Source organism: Meriones unguiculatus, chromosome 9 (genome assembly GCF_030254825.1).
Source record: "Meriones unguiculatus strain TT.TT164.6M chromosome 9, Bangor_MerUng_6.1, whole genome shotgun sequence".
NCBI classification, from domain to species: Eukaryota; Metazoa; Chordata; class Mammalia; order Rodentia; family Muridae; genus Meriones; species Meriones unguiculatus.
In genome coordinates, this window is record NC_083357.1 from 65,145,510 (window position 1) to 65,160,767 (window position 15,258).

At 46.6% G+C, this 15,258-nt stretch overlaps 1 protein-coding gene across 1 annotated transcript; it reads right to left on the reverse strand.

Moving 5' to 3' along the window:
* Positions 1 to 4,042: 4,042 nt before the first annotated feature.
* Positions 4,043 to 9,369, reverse strand: Nefm (neurofilament medium chain). Its single transcript, XM_021635500.2, has 3 exons — positions 8,089 to 9,369; positions 7,226 to 7,350; positions 4,043 to 5,875 (listed from the first exon to the last, which is right to left on the reverse strand). The coding sequence occupies exons 1-3, from the start codon at positions 9,163 to 9,165 to the stop codon at positions 4,537 to 4,539; spliced, it is 2,541 nt and encodes an 846-aa protein (XP_021491175.1). The 5' UTR covers positions 9,166 to 9,369; the 3' UTR covers positions 4,043 to 4,536.
* Between the last annotated feature and the right edge of the window lie 5,889 nt (positions 9,370 to 15,258).

The window sequence follows — 15,258 nt, forward strand, 5'->3', positions numbered from 1 at the left end:
AGATCTACTTCAGGCTCCCTCACTCTACCTGAGAGTCTCTGAAGGAGCAGCTTGGGTTAACTGAGCAGATACGTCAAAGTAACATGGGCCGAATTTGCTTTTTGATCGGTGTTGAGGAACTTCTGTATATTGGACTGTGCAAACAAGTGTCTGTCCCTGATGTTAATTACTGTCTGCTCCTGATATAATTACCCTTGCTTAAGGCAAGAGTTTCAAACTTGCTGCTAAATAAACCCATCTGTTCATGGGAAAAAAAAAAAACATGTCAAGGAGCTTTGATGGTTGGGGAGATGGCTCAGTGGGTAAGAGCAGTGACTTCCCAAGCGTGAGCACCTGAGTTCAAATCCTAAGCACCCACAGAACAACCAGGAATGGCTACACATGTCTGTAACTCCAGTACTGAGGGAGATGGGGCAGAGATAGGTGGATCCTGAAAGACCACTGGCCAGCCAGGTCAGACTAAACGTTGGTGTGCTTCTTGTTCAGTGAGAGCCCCTGCCTCAAGGCAACAAGATGTAAATGATGGAGTAAGATGCCAGAAGTGCCCCCTCTGGTCTTTGCATGTGACAGCATGTGGACTCCCACATGCTCACATACATGCACCACACAACACACACCCATCCACCACTCGCAAACTTTGATGCTGGAAATTATCTGTGCACTTGAACACGTATTTTATGTAATTATTAATACTATTTAATTTGCATTGAAGTCACATAGGCAAATTAATGCACTCATTAGTTTCTTATCTTCAGAGTAAGTGAATCATTTATCTGCTGCTTTGTTCCTGTTTAATATTGAATATGAACAAACACTTGTGCTTGCTGTAGGCTGAGAATTTTCTGCTTTTATTATTTGCGTGCGTGTCTATGTACAGCATGTTTGGGTATGGGCAAGCACATTGTGTGTGGGTCTGAGGATAGCATTTTGGAGTTGATTGTATCCTTCCACTGTGGGATCCGGGGATGAAATTCAGGTTGTCAGGTTGACAAAGCCAGGACTTAATGGCTTTGGGATCTGAATGGTCTGGCGTCTGTCATAGATGTCAGCGGAGGACCTCAGCTTCCATAGCCTGCAGGTCAAGAAGGGGAAACTTACAGGATAATCGTGATCCCAAGGTTGTGCCGCCTGTGGCTGCACTGAACTTTAACCTGATGGTATTGTCAAACCTCTGCACTTCTAAAGACAGAGGGATCTTGGAAGTGGAGGAATTTTGTGTAGTCTTAATAAAATAACTCACTTAAAAATAACTTCTGGGCAAGTTATATAAACCACCAGGAAAAAGAACTTGTTCCAAACTGGAACTAGCAACCTATTTGTTGTGGAAACGACTATCCGAATGTTTTAATACTGTCTGTGCACTGACTGGCAGTAGACTAAAACACACCAGAAATAACTCCTTAAAAAAAAATCAAACATGCAAGTTTACCACTAGAAGAGCACTTGCTGAGTTTATGTGGCTGTGTGGCAGAGGGAGTCGGTTTTGTATTTGAGCCTCACCTCACCATGTAAGCGATGCCCTAGAGATAAGCATGTTAAATGGGGGATACATGGCATGACTCTGCTCTCTCTCCTCTGAAAGGAAACAAAGGAATCGGATGGACATCCTTACAATCTGAGCTGTCCACCATGGGTGGATCTGGGGGGTGGGTGTCCTGTCAGGATTCACAGTGTGTGCTCGGGAGCCTCAGTTCTGTGATCTAACTGCTGAACAGAGAGGAGTTGCCAAGAAAATTTTTTGATTTTGTTTTTTTTTTTAGTTAAGAAACTTGAGAACTAACTAGCTTTGATACTTCTCATAATATATAAGATAAACAGTATCTCAAAAGCAATCTACTGGCCAAGCAGCAACTCTTTTTCAATAGCTTAGTGTTCATGTAGCCAGAGACAGACTATAGAGACGTCACCCTCTAGCTTCCTGAACACTTGGAGGTTTGAGTACTCTTTCTCACCATCACTGAGTGTATTCAGACATACGAATTTCGGATTGTTTTCCGTTAAATTATAGTGCAGTTCTCAATAGAACCAGTAATTCCGGAAGGGAACAGTTTGTCTCTAGGGATCGTCAATAAACATTTTGTTTACTGGACAAATCGGCAAGGCCATTTATTGTTTTAAAAATGTTTACGTGGATTACCAAAGGAATGCTGCTTTATTATTTGTGAGGAGGTCAGAATAGCTTTTCTGTCTTTTGCCACACACAGAAGAGTTCCTAAGAAAGAAAACGAGGCGGCTGAGAATAGCCAAGGCCGGTGGGATGAGTACACAGTTCTGGCCTCAGAGAGAGTTCGGCTGACTGATACCGCTTTTAAATAGCACATGCTACAAACAAACAAACAAACAAACAAACAAAAGAATAAAAGATAACACAATGACAATACAAAAAAAAAAGTTTCTGTACCCAGAGACCTGTATTGGTCCTCCTTTTTCCTCCATTGGTACTTTTATTTGATGAGATTGTTCTAAGAACAAAAGATTGTTTTTGAAATAATGTTTAATTATTTAGTAGCTACTTAAAGTTTACATGGATTAGCTGGTACAGAGCCAGCCACCATTTTTACCTCTTATAGGTAAGGGTATTTATTGATTTAGAAACATGGATTATCAAAGGAATGTTGTTTTACTATTTGCGAGGAGATCAAAATAGTGACTGCCTTTTCCAATGCATGGAAGTATTCCTAGGAAAGAAAAGCGGTGGTAGAAAACAGTCAGGGCGGTGGGGTAACTTACTTCTTACTTCTGATTGGTTCCCAGGCCGTGGGGAAGGGGAGCCGCCCTGCCCTCCCCCCTCCCCTTGGGATGGAATCAGGATGCCTCTTATTGGCTGAGATGGAAGGCCAATATGAAGCTGTTTTCTGGAACTCTCATCAGAGAACCATAGTTCTGGGCTGACAGTCTTTGGACTGCCCGTGACCTCTATCCCAGCTCCTCCTTCCCAGCACCTGCTTCATCAGCTGATGCCTTTCTCCAGGTGTTATCCTGGATCCCTCCAGTACGCTCATTTTAGTTTTAAATTCCACATAGAGTTGAGTTTTGGGCTGGTTATATTTAAATAGCCTTGTTTCAAGTTGGGTGTCATGGACATTGCTGCATCTGAAAAAAGATGGGTCTAAGCCAGTTGTTTTAAAGAAAAGATATAAATAAATACGTGTGCAGGTGACATGCAGGTTCTGTAGAAACTGAGCACTAGCAAATGGTTGGGGAAAGACCACTATGAACCTGCCATTGGCTCTGAGCTTCCCTGGGTACGTTCAGAGTTTCAAATTGGAGTATCTTGAAAAACCGTTCAAAAGAACATCAAAGGAGGATATCCTCGGACTGGTCTCGATGACAAGAAAAAATAAAGACTTGGAAAAAATAATAGGCTTAATTAATTTATACATGGGTGTAAATGTCTAAGGCAAATAGCTTTGGAAAGGAAATAGTATTATTTTCCCTTGTTCAAGACCAGGACTTTCTCCATAAATCTGTTTACTATCTAAGTCAAAGGCTCATTTTTTAAAAAAATGAATCCAATAATAATATTTCATTTACTTTAAGTATTTTCCCAGCTAATACAAACTAACAGTATAAATCCTTTTCAACCAAATTGAGAGTCAGTGATAGAAAGCACCTAACCAGAGTAGATATTTCTTGACTATTTAAACCACACATGTTTTTAACACTTGACTTTCCTGGTTGTGACTCAATTCCAGGGTACTTGTCATGAGCCCATTATTACCCCTCCTATGGTCCTCAGGATGGAAACATCTAGAGATCGAAGACTTTTCTCACCAAATCTTCTTTTATTTACCCACGACGATTTTATTTTTTATTGCAGAGCTACAGTTTTAAAGTTTTCGGGTGAAGCTTGGGCTAAATAAATGTGTCAACACATGAAAACATCTTAACATCTTAATTTGTTTTCCCATTAGATTCTCTCTGAGGAACTGAGACAAGCTGGCCACTAAGAATGTCTTCCCACTGACAATGTGTTCTGGGGGAAGGCAGCTCCTGGCAACAGGTACTTCACTGTGAAATAACGTATCACCACACATTTGACTTATGTTTCCAGGATGACCTTTATTGAGCGAGGACTGCTGTGACGTTTAACATCAATCAACATAAGGTTGCAAACTGTGCAGGTCAGCAAGGTTCTCCCATGAACAGAAGTCCATTTTTAAATGCACCAGTGAGGTAAACATAAGTATTCATATATAGCTTTCTTAAGGCTAAGAGAGTTCTGTTTCACTTATTATTATTTTTTTGGCTCAGTTGGTACTTTGCATAATACATCTTGAGACATCCCCCAGTGCCCCTCTTCCAACAGCTTAGGAAACTGGCAAATTCCCCAGGTACATACACGATCATGCATTTGAATCCCCCAAGGACTGAGGAGGGGGCACCCTGAGCTTGCATGCAGTTCCCTCATATTGCACAAAGGAAAATACAATGTCTGGAGCCCCTCATGGGAGAACCCATTCTGTTTTGAAGCTGTCAATCACATGCATTTTGAAATTGTCGTATGGCTTAACCTTTTGCAATGGACTCAAAATCTTAGTCACCCTGGGTGACCTCCTTGACTATGGCGTGTGAAGTGACTTTTTCTACCTTTTTGGTTGACACTAGCTTCTCCTCAAAGGTCTCCTCATGCTCTTCGACCTTTTGAGTGACGGTTACAGATTTGGTGATGTATTTGGTAGCACCATCGCCGCCCTCGCTGGTGATTTTTTCTACCTTCTTGGTCACCACCACTTTGTCCTCACTTCTATCATCCCCTTTCTTTTCATCTGCTGGGCTCACATCTAAGCCATTAGTGACCACCCCTTTCTCCTCCTCCCTCCCACTGCCCTTCTCCTGAGTTTCCTGCTCTTCCTCCTCTTTTCCTTCCACCTCCCCGTTGATAGCTATGTCTTCCTTCCTGGATTCCTGTGGGCTGAGATCACCCCCTTCCTCCTCAGTGGCCCCCTCCTCCTCTACCTTCTCCTTCACCTTCTCCTGCTGCTGAGGCTTCTCCTCTTTGGTGTCCTTCTCCAGGCTCACCTTTACCGACTTGGTGATGGTAATCACCTCCTCCACTGCTTTGTCTTTCACTGGGGACTCTGCCTTCTTTTTATCCGGCACATCTTTTGGCTTCTCCTCCTTTTTCTCCACCTTCTCTTCCTTGGGTGATTCCTTGATGACTTCCTTCTTTTCTTCTTCAACTTTCTCTTCCTCCTTCTGCTCAACTTTGCTTGCTTTGGCTTCTGGTTTTGGCTTCACTTCTTCCACTGGTGATTTTGGCACAGGGGACTTGGCTTTCTCTGGTTTCTCTACCTTGATTTCCTCCTTGACAGCCACTTCCTCAACTTTCCCCTCAGCTTTCTTTTCTTCCTTAGCTTCTGCTTCCTCTCCTTCACCTTCTGCCTCAGTTTCTCCTTCTTCTTCCTGCTCACCTTCATCTTTTTCACTGGAGCCTTCCTTCTCAGATCCCCCCTCTTCAGCCTGGTCTGACTTGGCACCTTCGTCTTCTTCCTCTTCTTCTTCCTGGCCTTCTTCTTCTTCTTTTCCCCCTTCCTCCTCTTCCTTAGCCTCAGGAGACTTCACAGGAGACTTTTCAGCTTCCTGTTCCTCTTCCTTTTCTTCTTTCTCTTCTTTCTCCTCTTTGGCAGAGGCTGCCAACTCTTCTGCAATGGCTGTGAGGGCATCTTCCATTTCCGACTTCTCATCTTCCACTTTAGTTTCTTCTATGATCTCCTCCACAAATTTGTGTTGGACCTTGAGCTTGGGAGCCTCGACTTTGGTCTTCTGAATCTTACTGGATATTGTGACAGAGGGCTGTCGGTGGGTGTACAGAGGCCCAGTGATGCTTCCTGAAAATGTGCTAAATCTGGTCTCTTCACCCTCCAGGAGTTTCCTAAGGAGAGAATCAAAGAAGATGAGAAATCATTAAAGACTCATCTGATCTTCTAATCTTCATTACTATAAGGCTAATGAAGTGGCCACTTTTGAATAAATAAAACCACACGAGAAAAACATTCTGTTTACCAGTGCAGTGACTACTGTCACCTTATTTACGTGTTTATCATATCCAGCGGCGGATTCTCCAAGTGTGCCAGGCAGTCCTCTGCTGCAACATCTAGCCACGCCCAGTAGACAGCTAACCACACCCAGGCAGCAAGTCCCGCTCTGCAGCAGGCACGTCATTGGTGTGTTATGAATGTGCTAAAAGAGCCCCTTGTGGACAGCCCCCTCCATCCCCCAAAGGGCGGCCTCCCTCATCATTTGAATTGTTAAGATTTGTATGAATTTTTAAAGCAAATAAAATTATACCTAGATGTTAATATAGGTGAACCAAGTTATAATTTGTTTTGTGATTTCAGTGACAGAATATCTATTTGTACGATCATCTGGCTTTCTTTAAAATAAAAGGAGGTGCAGTTTATTCTTGCTGTACCATCCATCCTTATGGGAAATGATTGCTTCGTCAAGAATGGTGTGCTTTGAGTCCGGCCAACAGAAAGACAGCATCGCTCAGGAGGGCTATAGCCAGTCACCTGATAAAGAGACCACACCTAATTTCCCTATACATTTAGTTCTATATGTTTCTATACATTCATGCTTGTATAGACCTAGATACATGAATGTACATCACACTCTACATATATAAATATATATTGCGTTCACATAATACTCAGAGTGAACGCATATCATCCATAGATTTAAGATAAGTGTGCGTCTATATCTAGTGTCAGCCAGATGATGGCAACAGTAAGCTATAAGAGAGAAAAAGAAGTAGAATGACCTGGTGTTCGTCCTTGACATTATAAAAGAGTTAGAACCATCAGGTGAAGCATTAAAATTTAAAACTTCATCTGCCTGTCAGACACACAAAGGCACTTTCAGTGTTTGAGCCTGTTGGTGTGTCCCCAGCACCTCAAAAAGACCCTTTTCCCACTTTTTGTGTGTGCATTTTTGGGCTTTTTTTCATATAATGTATTTTGACTGTATTCTTTTCCCTTCTCCCAGTTCTTCCTTTTTCCAGGATCCTCCCACATACACTCTTTAAAGCTGAATAAAAGTGGTAAAAATGCATGTGCAATACTTAGGATTCAACTTGTTTTTAACTGAGCTGGAGAACCAGGCCTCCTTGAGCAGAGAGTGTTGCAACGTGCCAGCTTTGGCCTAAGCGGGGAAGGCTGTTCGCCAGCGGCCTCTGCAGTGCGGATTGGACTGCGCCTGAACCAAGTCTGCAGAGATCCTGTACCTGTATGCGGCGATCTCGATGTCCAGGGCCATCTTGACATTGAGGAGATCCTGGTATTCTCGCAAATGACGAGCCATTTCCCACTTTGTTCCCCGGAGTTCATTTTCCAACTGCTGGATGGTGTCCTGAAAGGCACAGGGAGTCTCCAGAAACTTCCTTCACAAGACACTTGCCATCCCCCCTCCCCAAGCCCATCTCCCGCCCCCTCCCCCCCCCAGCTCCATAAGCCTGGAAGCTACCACTCCTAGCCCACCCCCCCGCCCCCCGCCCCCGCTTTCTTTGGTAATGGAATCCAAACAAACTAACAAAAAACAACCGAACATTTCCCAGTCACAACACACCCGGAGATCGGTAAAGCTTAGATCGTCCTCCGGAAGGGGAACACCCGGGACTCTGAGGAAGGTCGCCGGCGGACCTGGGGGTCAATCCTCACCCAAACTTGGGGCTGCAGCCAGTTTTGAGAACTCAGCGCTGCGCAGGTGGGGGGAGGGGGTGGGGCAGGGCGGGGCCTGGTGGGGGAGGGGGAACACCAGAGGCTCTGCGTGCTTCTGCTCATTAAACGATGTACTTCTCGATCACCCGTGTGTGCCTCCTACTTTAACGGTGGGCTCTCTCCCCGGGAGAGCGAGTTTTTGAAGGAGCTGGCGTTTCTAAGTAGTTGCGGCGGATGGGTGGGGCAACGAGGAGGGGCGGGGCCAGGACCCCGGGCTCGGGCTGACTCGGGTCCGCTGCGCCAGTGCGCTTTGGCAGGCGGCCACCAGGGTGCGCGACCAAGAGGGCCTCCGGGCGCGCGCTCGGGTGTCGCGTCGGGGGCGCGCGGCGCTGGCGCTGGCGCAGGCCGGCCGCGCAGCCGCGGTTCCTACCTGGTAGCTGCTGAGGTCGTGGTTGTGGCGCTCCTCGATGTCGCTGAGCTGGCGCTCCAGGGACTCCTTGGTGCCTCGCACCGACTCGAGCTCGATGCTCTTGGACTGCAGCTGGCGCCGGTACTCGGCGATCTCTTCCTTGGCGGAGCGGATGGCCTCCTTGTTCTGCTCGGCCGCCTCGGTGAGCTTGGCGTAGCGGCATTTGAACCACTCCTCGGCCTGGTGCATGTTCTGGTCGGAGTGACACTCGAGCTGCGAGCGGATCTCCTTCAGCGCCGTGGAGATGTCGGTCTTCAGGTAGTCTTTGCGCTCCACCGTGATGTGCGACGCCTGGATCTGAGCCAGCAGGTCGGCCACCTCCTCCTCGTGGTTGCTCCGCAGGAAGGCCACCTCATCCTGCAGCGACTGCACCTTCTTGTCCAGCTCCACCTTCACCATCGACGACTCCTCGATGTCTTTGCGCAGCGCGCGGATGGCGGCCTCCGTGTCGTCTCGCAGCCTCGCCTCCTCCTCGAAGCGCTCCTTGAGCCGGTGGATGTCCTCCTCCAGGTGGTCGGAGTCCAGCTGCACCTGAGCCTTCTCGTGGTTCACCATCTCGAGGGTGGCGCGCAGCTCGCGGATCTCCTGGTCGTAAGCGTCGCCCAGCTGGGCGTGCGAGGCCTGCTTCTGGCGCAGCGCGTGGATCTCCGCCTCGATCTCCTTGTTCTGCTGCTCCAGGTAGTGCACTTTCTCGATGTAGCCGGCGAAGCGGTCGTTCAGGCCCTGCAGCTGCTCCTTCTCGTTGGAGCGGGCCAGCTTGTAGTCGCCGCCCGAGCCTCCGCCGTTGAGCAGCGACGAGGACTGGCTGAAATCGAGGCTGCTCTCGGCCGAGCTGAGCATCGCCGAGCTGTAGGCGAGGCGCGGGGCGAGCGCGCTGCGCTTGTAGGACGAAGACACGGTGCTGGGCGAGCCGCGGGACCACGACTGCGAGCGGAAGCCGCTGGACGGGGAGCCGCTCACGCGGCTGAAGGTGGAGCGGGTCTCGGTGACCCGCCGGTAGGCGGACGGGTTGCCCAGCGGGTCCAGCGCGTAGCTCATCTTGGAGGCCTTTGGGGTGTGTGGCTGTCACAGCGTTCTGCCGGCCTCGCCGCAGCCCCTTTATAGCGGAGCGGCTGGTCCCGGGCCAGGGCCCCGCCCCGTGGAGGCGGCGGTCGAGGAGGCGGGGACTGCGGGCACCGGGCCGGGGGTGGGGGAAGGGGGGGAGGGTGGGGGAGAGGAGCCCTGCGGTGATTCAGCGGCCGCTCCGAGTTCCACGTGGGCCCTCGCCACACCGGACCCCGCACTTTGGTGTTGCCGGGCCGGCCCTTCCTCAGCATCCCCTCGGGTCCCGGACCACTTGTGACCCGGCAGATGTCATTTCTCTGCTTTTCACCTGCAGCCTGCGGCTCACAGCTTTGGAGCGAGTGCCCTTCCCCGGCGTCCTTTCTTTGTTCAGCCGCCCTCGGCCCCTTTGGGCAGCTCTTCTCCAGCTTCCTGGCTCTTCTTTGGCCCCCCACCTAGAAGACTCTTTCTTTCTTACTTTTGGTCCTAGGCTCTGCTGTACTTTATGATTCCCCCCCTCCCCCCGCTCCGAGGCCCTTCTCCCCTCTACTCTTCCTCCTCCCCCCTTAGTTGGGGGGTATCCCTCACCAGGCATTTCTCTTGAAGCCCTTTCCCCTGGGACTTTTTTTTTCCTTTGCAGCCTAGCCTTTCCCCTCATCTCCCACCCCTCCCACACACTCTCTCCTTTTTCTTCCCCACCCGTCTTTTTCTTCCTTGTCCGCCCTCTCCTCCTTCTCCTCCTCGTCTCAAAGCGGCCGGAGAGGAACTGAGAGTTCATGCGGAAGAAAATAAAGAGAGAGAGTTTTTGAGAAATGGCCCGCCTGAAACCTCCCGGAAGGGGACAAAGAGGACAGGCCCGGGGTAGTCATTGGTGTTAAAAAGCGGGATGTGGTGTTCTGTCTAACGGTTGGGGGACGTCGGCAGCTTCCGGCAGGTAAGGCGCAGGGGCGCCCTAGGATTCGGCAGAACCAAGGACAGCGCCCAGGCAGGCCCCCGGGACTCTGCTGGGTTAGCCTGCGGAGCCCAGAGGAGGGTCGCTTCTGGCTCTTCCCCCCCCCCCCCCCCGTGGACACTGTTAAACCTATCTGTAGTGACTGTTTGTGGGAACCAAGCTGGAACCCCCACGCTAAGACTTCGCTGCAGTACCGAGTTAGCACAATGAGTAGACTGCAGATTTTGAAAACAACTAAAATCCATTAAACTCAGTTAAGGGAGCTAGAGACTTGAAACCCACTTTGACTTTACCAACAAAAATGATGGATGCTAGGGAAGAAGGAGACACGAGGCCTAAAATTTGAAGGTCAACTGTTCACTGGGAAGGGGAATTTGAAATCCGAGATGAAAAATCCGGGGAGACAGAGCGCATGATAAGTTTGAAAGATGCTTAGTCATCTTTCTGTCTGGTTACTACTTGTGTGTACTGTAATAACCGACAGGGCAACTGAATCAGTTTTAAATTAATTGAAAGGTAGCTGGACAGACGCATCTCAGCCTTGAACAAACCAGGTGCCCCCCTCCCTTAAAAAAAAAAAACAAACCACAACATATTTCCCCATGTAGATTTTGATGACTGATTTGGAATAGATCAACCATCCTTTGGGCATGTTTATTTAAACAAACACGCTACAGAGGGTTTCCTTTGCTTGTATATTTTTAACTGAAAATGCCCTTCTATTCTGGATGACAGTTTGGGAAAATTCAGAGTGAAAAAGTTCTGAGTCCCGCCAGACACAGTGAGGAATGGAATGCAGTTCTAATGCCAGAGCTGGGGGGGTGGGGGGGAGACACAGGCCAGAGTGGCAGATGTGAAATGCTTGCTGTGGGCAGGGATAAATCAGCGCTTGGAAGCAGACCGAAATATCTTCTTTTTCAGCATATACTCTCTGCTTCATTATGTGACGGGGTTGTGTTAGCCAGTAAGTAATTAAAAAGCCTTGGCTTTCTTTCCGAGGCTTTGATTTTGTAGTTTTACAAGCTGTCACGTCATGCGTTTTAAGGTAGAAGCGAGATTTTTTTTAAAAGGGTTAAAGGGTTCATTTGAGGAGCTACTTTTGGTCCTCGGATGTGAAAAACTGCAGCATTGCGGGCTGCGGAGGTGGAGGGCGAGGGGGCTGGGCAGGAGGCTGATCTGATCTGCTGAGCGTTAGTTAGTGCTCAAGCAGGGAGCGTCCAGGCTCAAGCCCGGAAGAATGACAGTCCACAAAGTGGCCGAACCAACTTGTGAATATGGTAAAAACCAAGATTTGTCGACTTCCCGTGGGAAAATAAATGAAAGTGAAAAGTCCGTGGGTCTGTCAGGTGTGGGCTAGAAGGGTAGGACCTCAGCGGGGTGCCATCTAGATATGGCTGAATCTATGGCTGAATCTTAACAATGCAGCATTTGTGCTTGAGCTGTGGTACTGCCTGCTTCTAATAAGATATGTAAAGCAGCCAACAGCGTCTTGCTGCACACGCACGGGAAGAGCTCTCTGCAGTGATAGCACATGGGTAAGAAACAGGCTTCAGCTGCGACTTTTCTGTGGGGCTTTGGCAATGAGATGACTCTGCAGAGACATTTACAAGGAAACACATGTTTACTTCCACAATCAGCCTGTTTTGCCTCGTGTCTAAACTAGCTCAAGAACTGTTAAACATCCAGCCAGTTACAGAAAGGAAAAGTGCTGCTTGCCAACGAAGCCGTGGCCGATTACTTAGGCTAAACCTGGTGCTGATCGCTTCCTGTCTTAGCTCCAATGTCACCTGAACTGTTGATTAACCTGGGCCTTAAGGGATGATGCAGGGACTTAGAAGCCTCTCTGTTAAGGGAAAAAATGTGCTAATGGTTTTAAAAAATTATGGCTTCAGTACCCCTGCAGTCTTCCTCAGTCTTCTACTTTGTACCTTGTTCTTTCATTTGTGTATTTCTCCCGAAGGTGACTTGAAGGTCAAACTTATCACTCAGTTTCCCTCTTATTTTTCAAAAGGGAGATAGCAGCTATTTTTCTTTCCTTTTCTCTTTTGAGTTTTTGAAGGAAACTTACCTCCTTAATGTTTTTCATATAAAGAAATGTTTTGCGTAGTTCCTTTCCTGGTGACAATATAGCTATGGAACTGTAACATGCTAGCCGTAGAGAAAGTGATGGAGAAGGGGTATCTGACTTTACCATCCTGTGGGTCTGGCCCTGAGTTTACTACAGCACTTCCGTGGCTTATTTTGAAGAGGGAAGCTACACGTAAGACTTAGGTAGAAGAGTTATAATGAAATTAGCCCTGAATTGTTGCATAAGATACTGTCTGTTTTGAGTTGCCTTTTGGAGAATGGAAGAACACTTTTGTATTTCTTCATTCCTTTACTAGGACGAATGAGAATGTTAACCCATGTTAAGAGAAAAGCACTGTGAGGAATTTGAGAGTCTGTGTAATGAAAATGAAAATACAACATTTGCATAAGAGTTTCATTTATTGGGTCAAAAGTGAAGATGTATATTTTTAAGATGAATCAGGTATTTTTATCTCTTTTCTACTTATTTTTTTCTCTTAAGATTTACTATATATATATCTTAAGATTTATATATATATATATATGAATGAATAATGGCAGCAAGAGGCTCTGGAAAGAAGGAAAGAAGAGGGAAGAGAGTAGGGAAAGCAGGAAGGGAAGGAGGGAGGGAAGAAGGGAACCACAGTGCCCACTTGGTAGGTGGCATCTGCCTATGATGAGATCCTAGCAGTCTGCTGTGGTGTGAATTCCATCCTGTTGACTGGGTTATACGTCTAGAACCTAATGAATGCTTACCTAGGAACTGTCCTTTGCTAGTTAGTAAAGGGGTGGTTGATGCAGGAGGCCCAGAACACTTTCTGCTGGAAAGGAGAATACGAGAATACGAGCGAAGAGAAAGCCAGAGCACTTATTTCTTCCTGAGCTTCAGGTGTCAAACTTCACAGGCAGGCTGTGCATGTTTATCCGCTTTAGTAGTTGAAAGCCACATCAGAACATCCCCAGGAAAGAAGCACTCTTTTCTTAATCAGGACAATTGGGTCACATGTGTACGCTGCTATTGTTTTTAATTAAAGCACATCCTCTGACGCAGCATCTCTTTTCCAACATAGAATCCCTGAGAACGTGCTTGCTTCTCTAATCAAATACTTTACACATTGAATAATATATTTCTGCCAATTGCTGCCTTTACGGAGTGAGTCTGAAGTCTCCAGAAATCTTAAAAATATTTCATCTTTATGTTCTCTAGATGTGAACTTAAATTAGCTTGGAAATTTTCTCTGTGGAGATTACATGTTTTCCTGGCGGGGGGGAGGAAGCTCTGGCTTTCGGCTTACACCTAGCTTGCCGGTTCTCCTTTTTTTTTTGCTGTGTAATGCTATCACTCTGCTGCTGTGAATCAGTTTCATAAAAGCCAGAGGAAGGAGAGCTGGATTTTATAAAGTACCAGAGACTTCCTGAGAGGAAGTCTATAGCTAGAACTCACCACAGATGAGTTGAAGAGGTATTGTTATATTAATTTGCAGCGTGTTTTTAATGGTCAAGCTGTCTTTACCTGTAGAGTCGGGACAGCTCTAGATGAGCTGCATTTGAACACTTAAAGCTGCAATGCGTATGACTTTATCCCTTCGTAGCTGTATCTTATCAAGCTTTCTGCGGCCTGACAGAGAGAGACGCACATTTCTCTTATTGGAGACACTTCATTAGAATTAACTTTATAACCATTACTGATCTGCAATCTATGGCTTTGGGATCAAATTTCTGAGCTAAATGTGGGGATATAAATTTGAACATTTCATCTAGCAATCGTCATCATTTCAAACCTGAGTTCTTTGCCTCGGTGTTGATCATCCTGCAAAGCTGTGTTCTCTCACACACCTCTGCAGACGGCTCATGAGCAGAGCCTGGGGTCTCTCTTGGATTGCCAAGAGCATCGTGTCGTATATTTAAAAATATTTCATTCATTTATTAGTTTTTAAAATAGAAATTTACAAAGTACAGAGAGACAATGATATATCTTCTAGCTTTAAAACAAATTTAAGTATAGTTTGCAGTATTTGTCTAAATGATATTATGCCTATTTGCAAAAAATAAATGAAAAACACAGTACTGTGCACCATGGAACCTGGGTTTGGGTCTTGTATTTCTTGTGAACACAAAAAGATTGTTATAGGTTCTTTAGATGAAGAATAAGTAAACAGAACAGATGTGGCTGCCCCTGACTGTAATCCTAGCATTTGAGTGTTAGAGGCAGGAGGATCAGGAGTTCAAGGCCGCATGCTACTATGTTGAGTTTAGGCCAGCCTGGATTACTAGAATCTTTGCCTCAAAAACCAAACACAAACAAATAATAATAATAATAATAATAATAATAATAATAATAAAGCCCCAACAGTAGTAATTAGTGCTATTGCCAATCAGGAAACCCTGACTGGGTTTGATATTAGTTCCCTATCTGCCTTTTATTTATGGAGGTGAACCCAAACACAAAGTTGTGCATGGTGTGAGCTGTGGTGTGGCCACTGTTGGTGACTTGCAGCCTGACCTAGTAAAACTGTAGCATCATATTCCTTTCTACTTAATAGGACCAAACCCCAACAGCTCCACTCTCAGGCTTTTACACGCAAATACAACTTTATATCAGAGAATTAAGATGAAACAAATCAGAACTGATAGTGGTAGGCCTGTAACCCCAGCTAGTCCGGGCACTGAGGCAGGAGGATTACCAGTTCCAGAAGAGCCTGTTTCAAAAGGAAAAAGGAAAAGAAGGGTGGAATTATGGGGCTGTCGGCTGCTTTACCGCTTAGTTACTTGTCTAATCTAAGTGAAATCCCAGGCTGTAACCAGCACATTGAGAAACCAAGCCCAAACAGACAATCAGAGCCATCGTCACCAGGCCCAGCCCTGTGAGCCTTCCATTTTACAGTTGATCAAACTGACTGAAAGATTTGTTCAAGGCCACACATCATTGGTGGAGCTGGGACCAGAACTCAGGTCTTCTGATGACAGTGTTGACATTACAAAGCTCCCTCAAAAGACTGCCAAATTCAGTCTCAAACAGGAACCCTCAGCACAGATGACTTAAGTGCCTCCAGTGTGTTAAATGTTTTGCC

Bases quoted from the DNA above. Each gene is read 5' to 3' on its own strand.
- Nefm (XM_021635500.2), bottom strand. From the start codon at position 9,165: ATGAGCTACGCGCTGGACCCGCTGGGCAACCCGTCCGCCTACCGGCGG. The intron at 7,351-8,088 runs GTAGGAACCGCG...TGTGCCTTTCAG, and splicing joins ACGACCTCAGCAGCTACCAG to GACACCATCCAGCAGTTGGA. The intron at 5,876-7,225 runs GTACAGGATCTC...TTCTCTCCTTAG, and splicing joins ATCGAGATCGCCGCATACAG to GAAACTCCTGGAGGGTGAAG.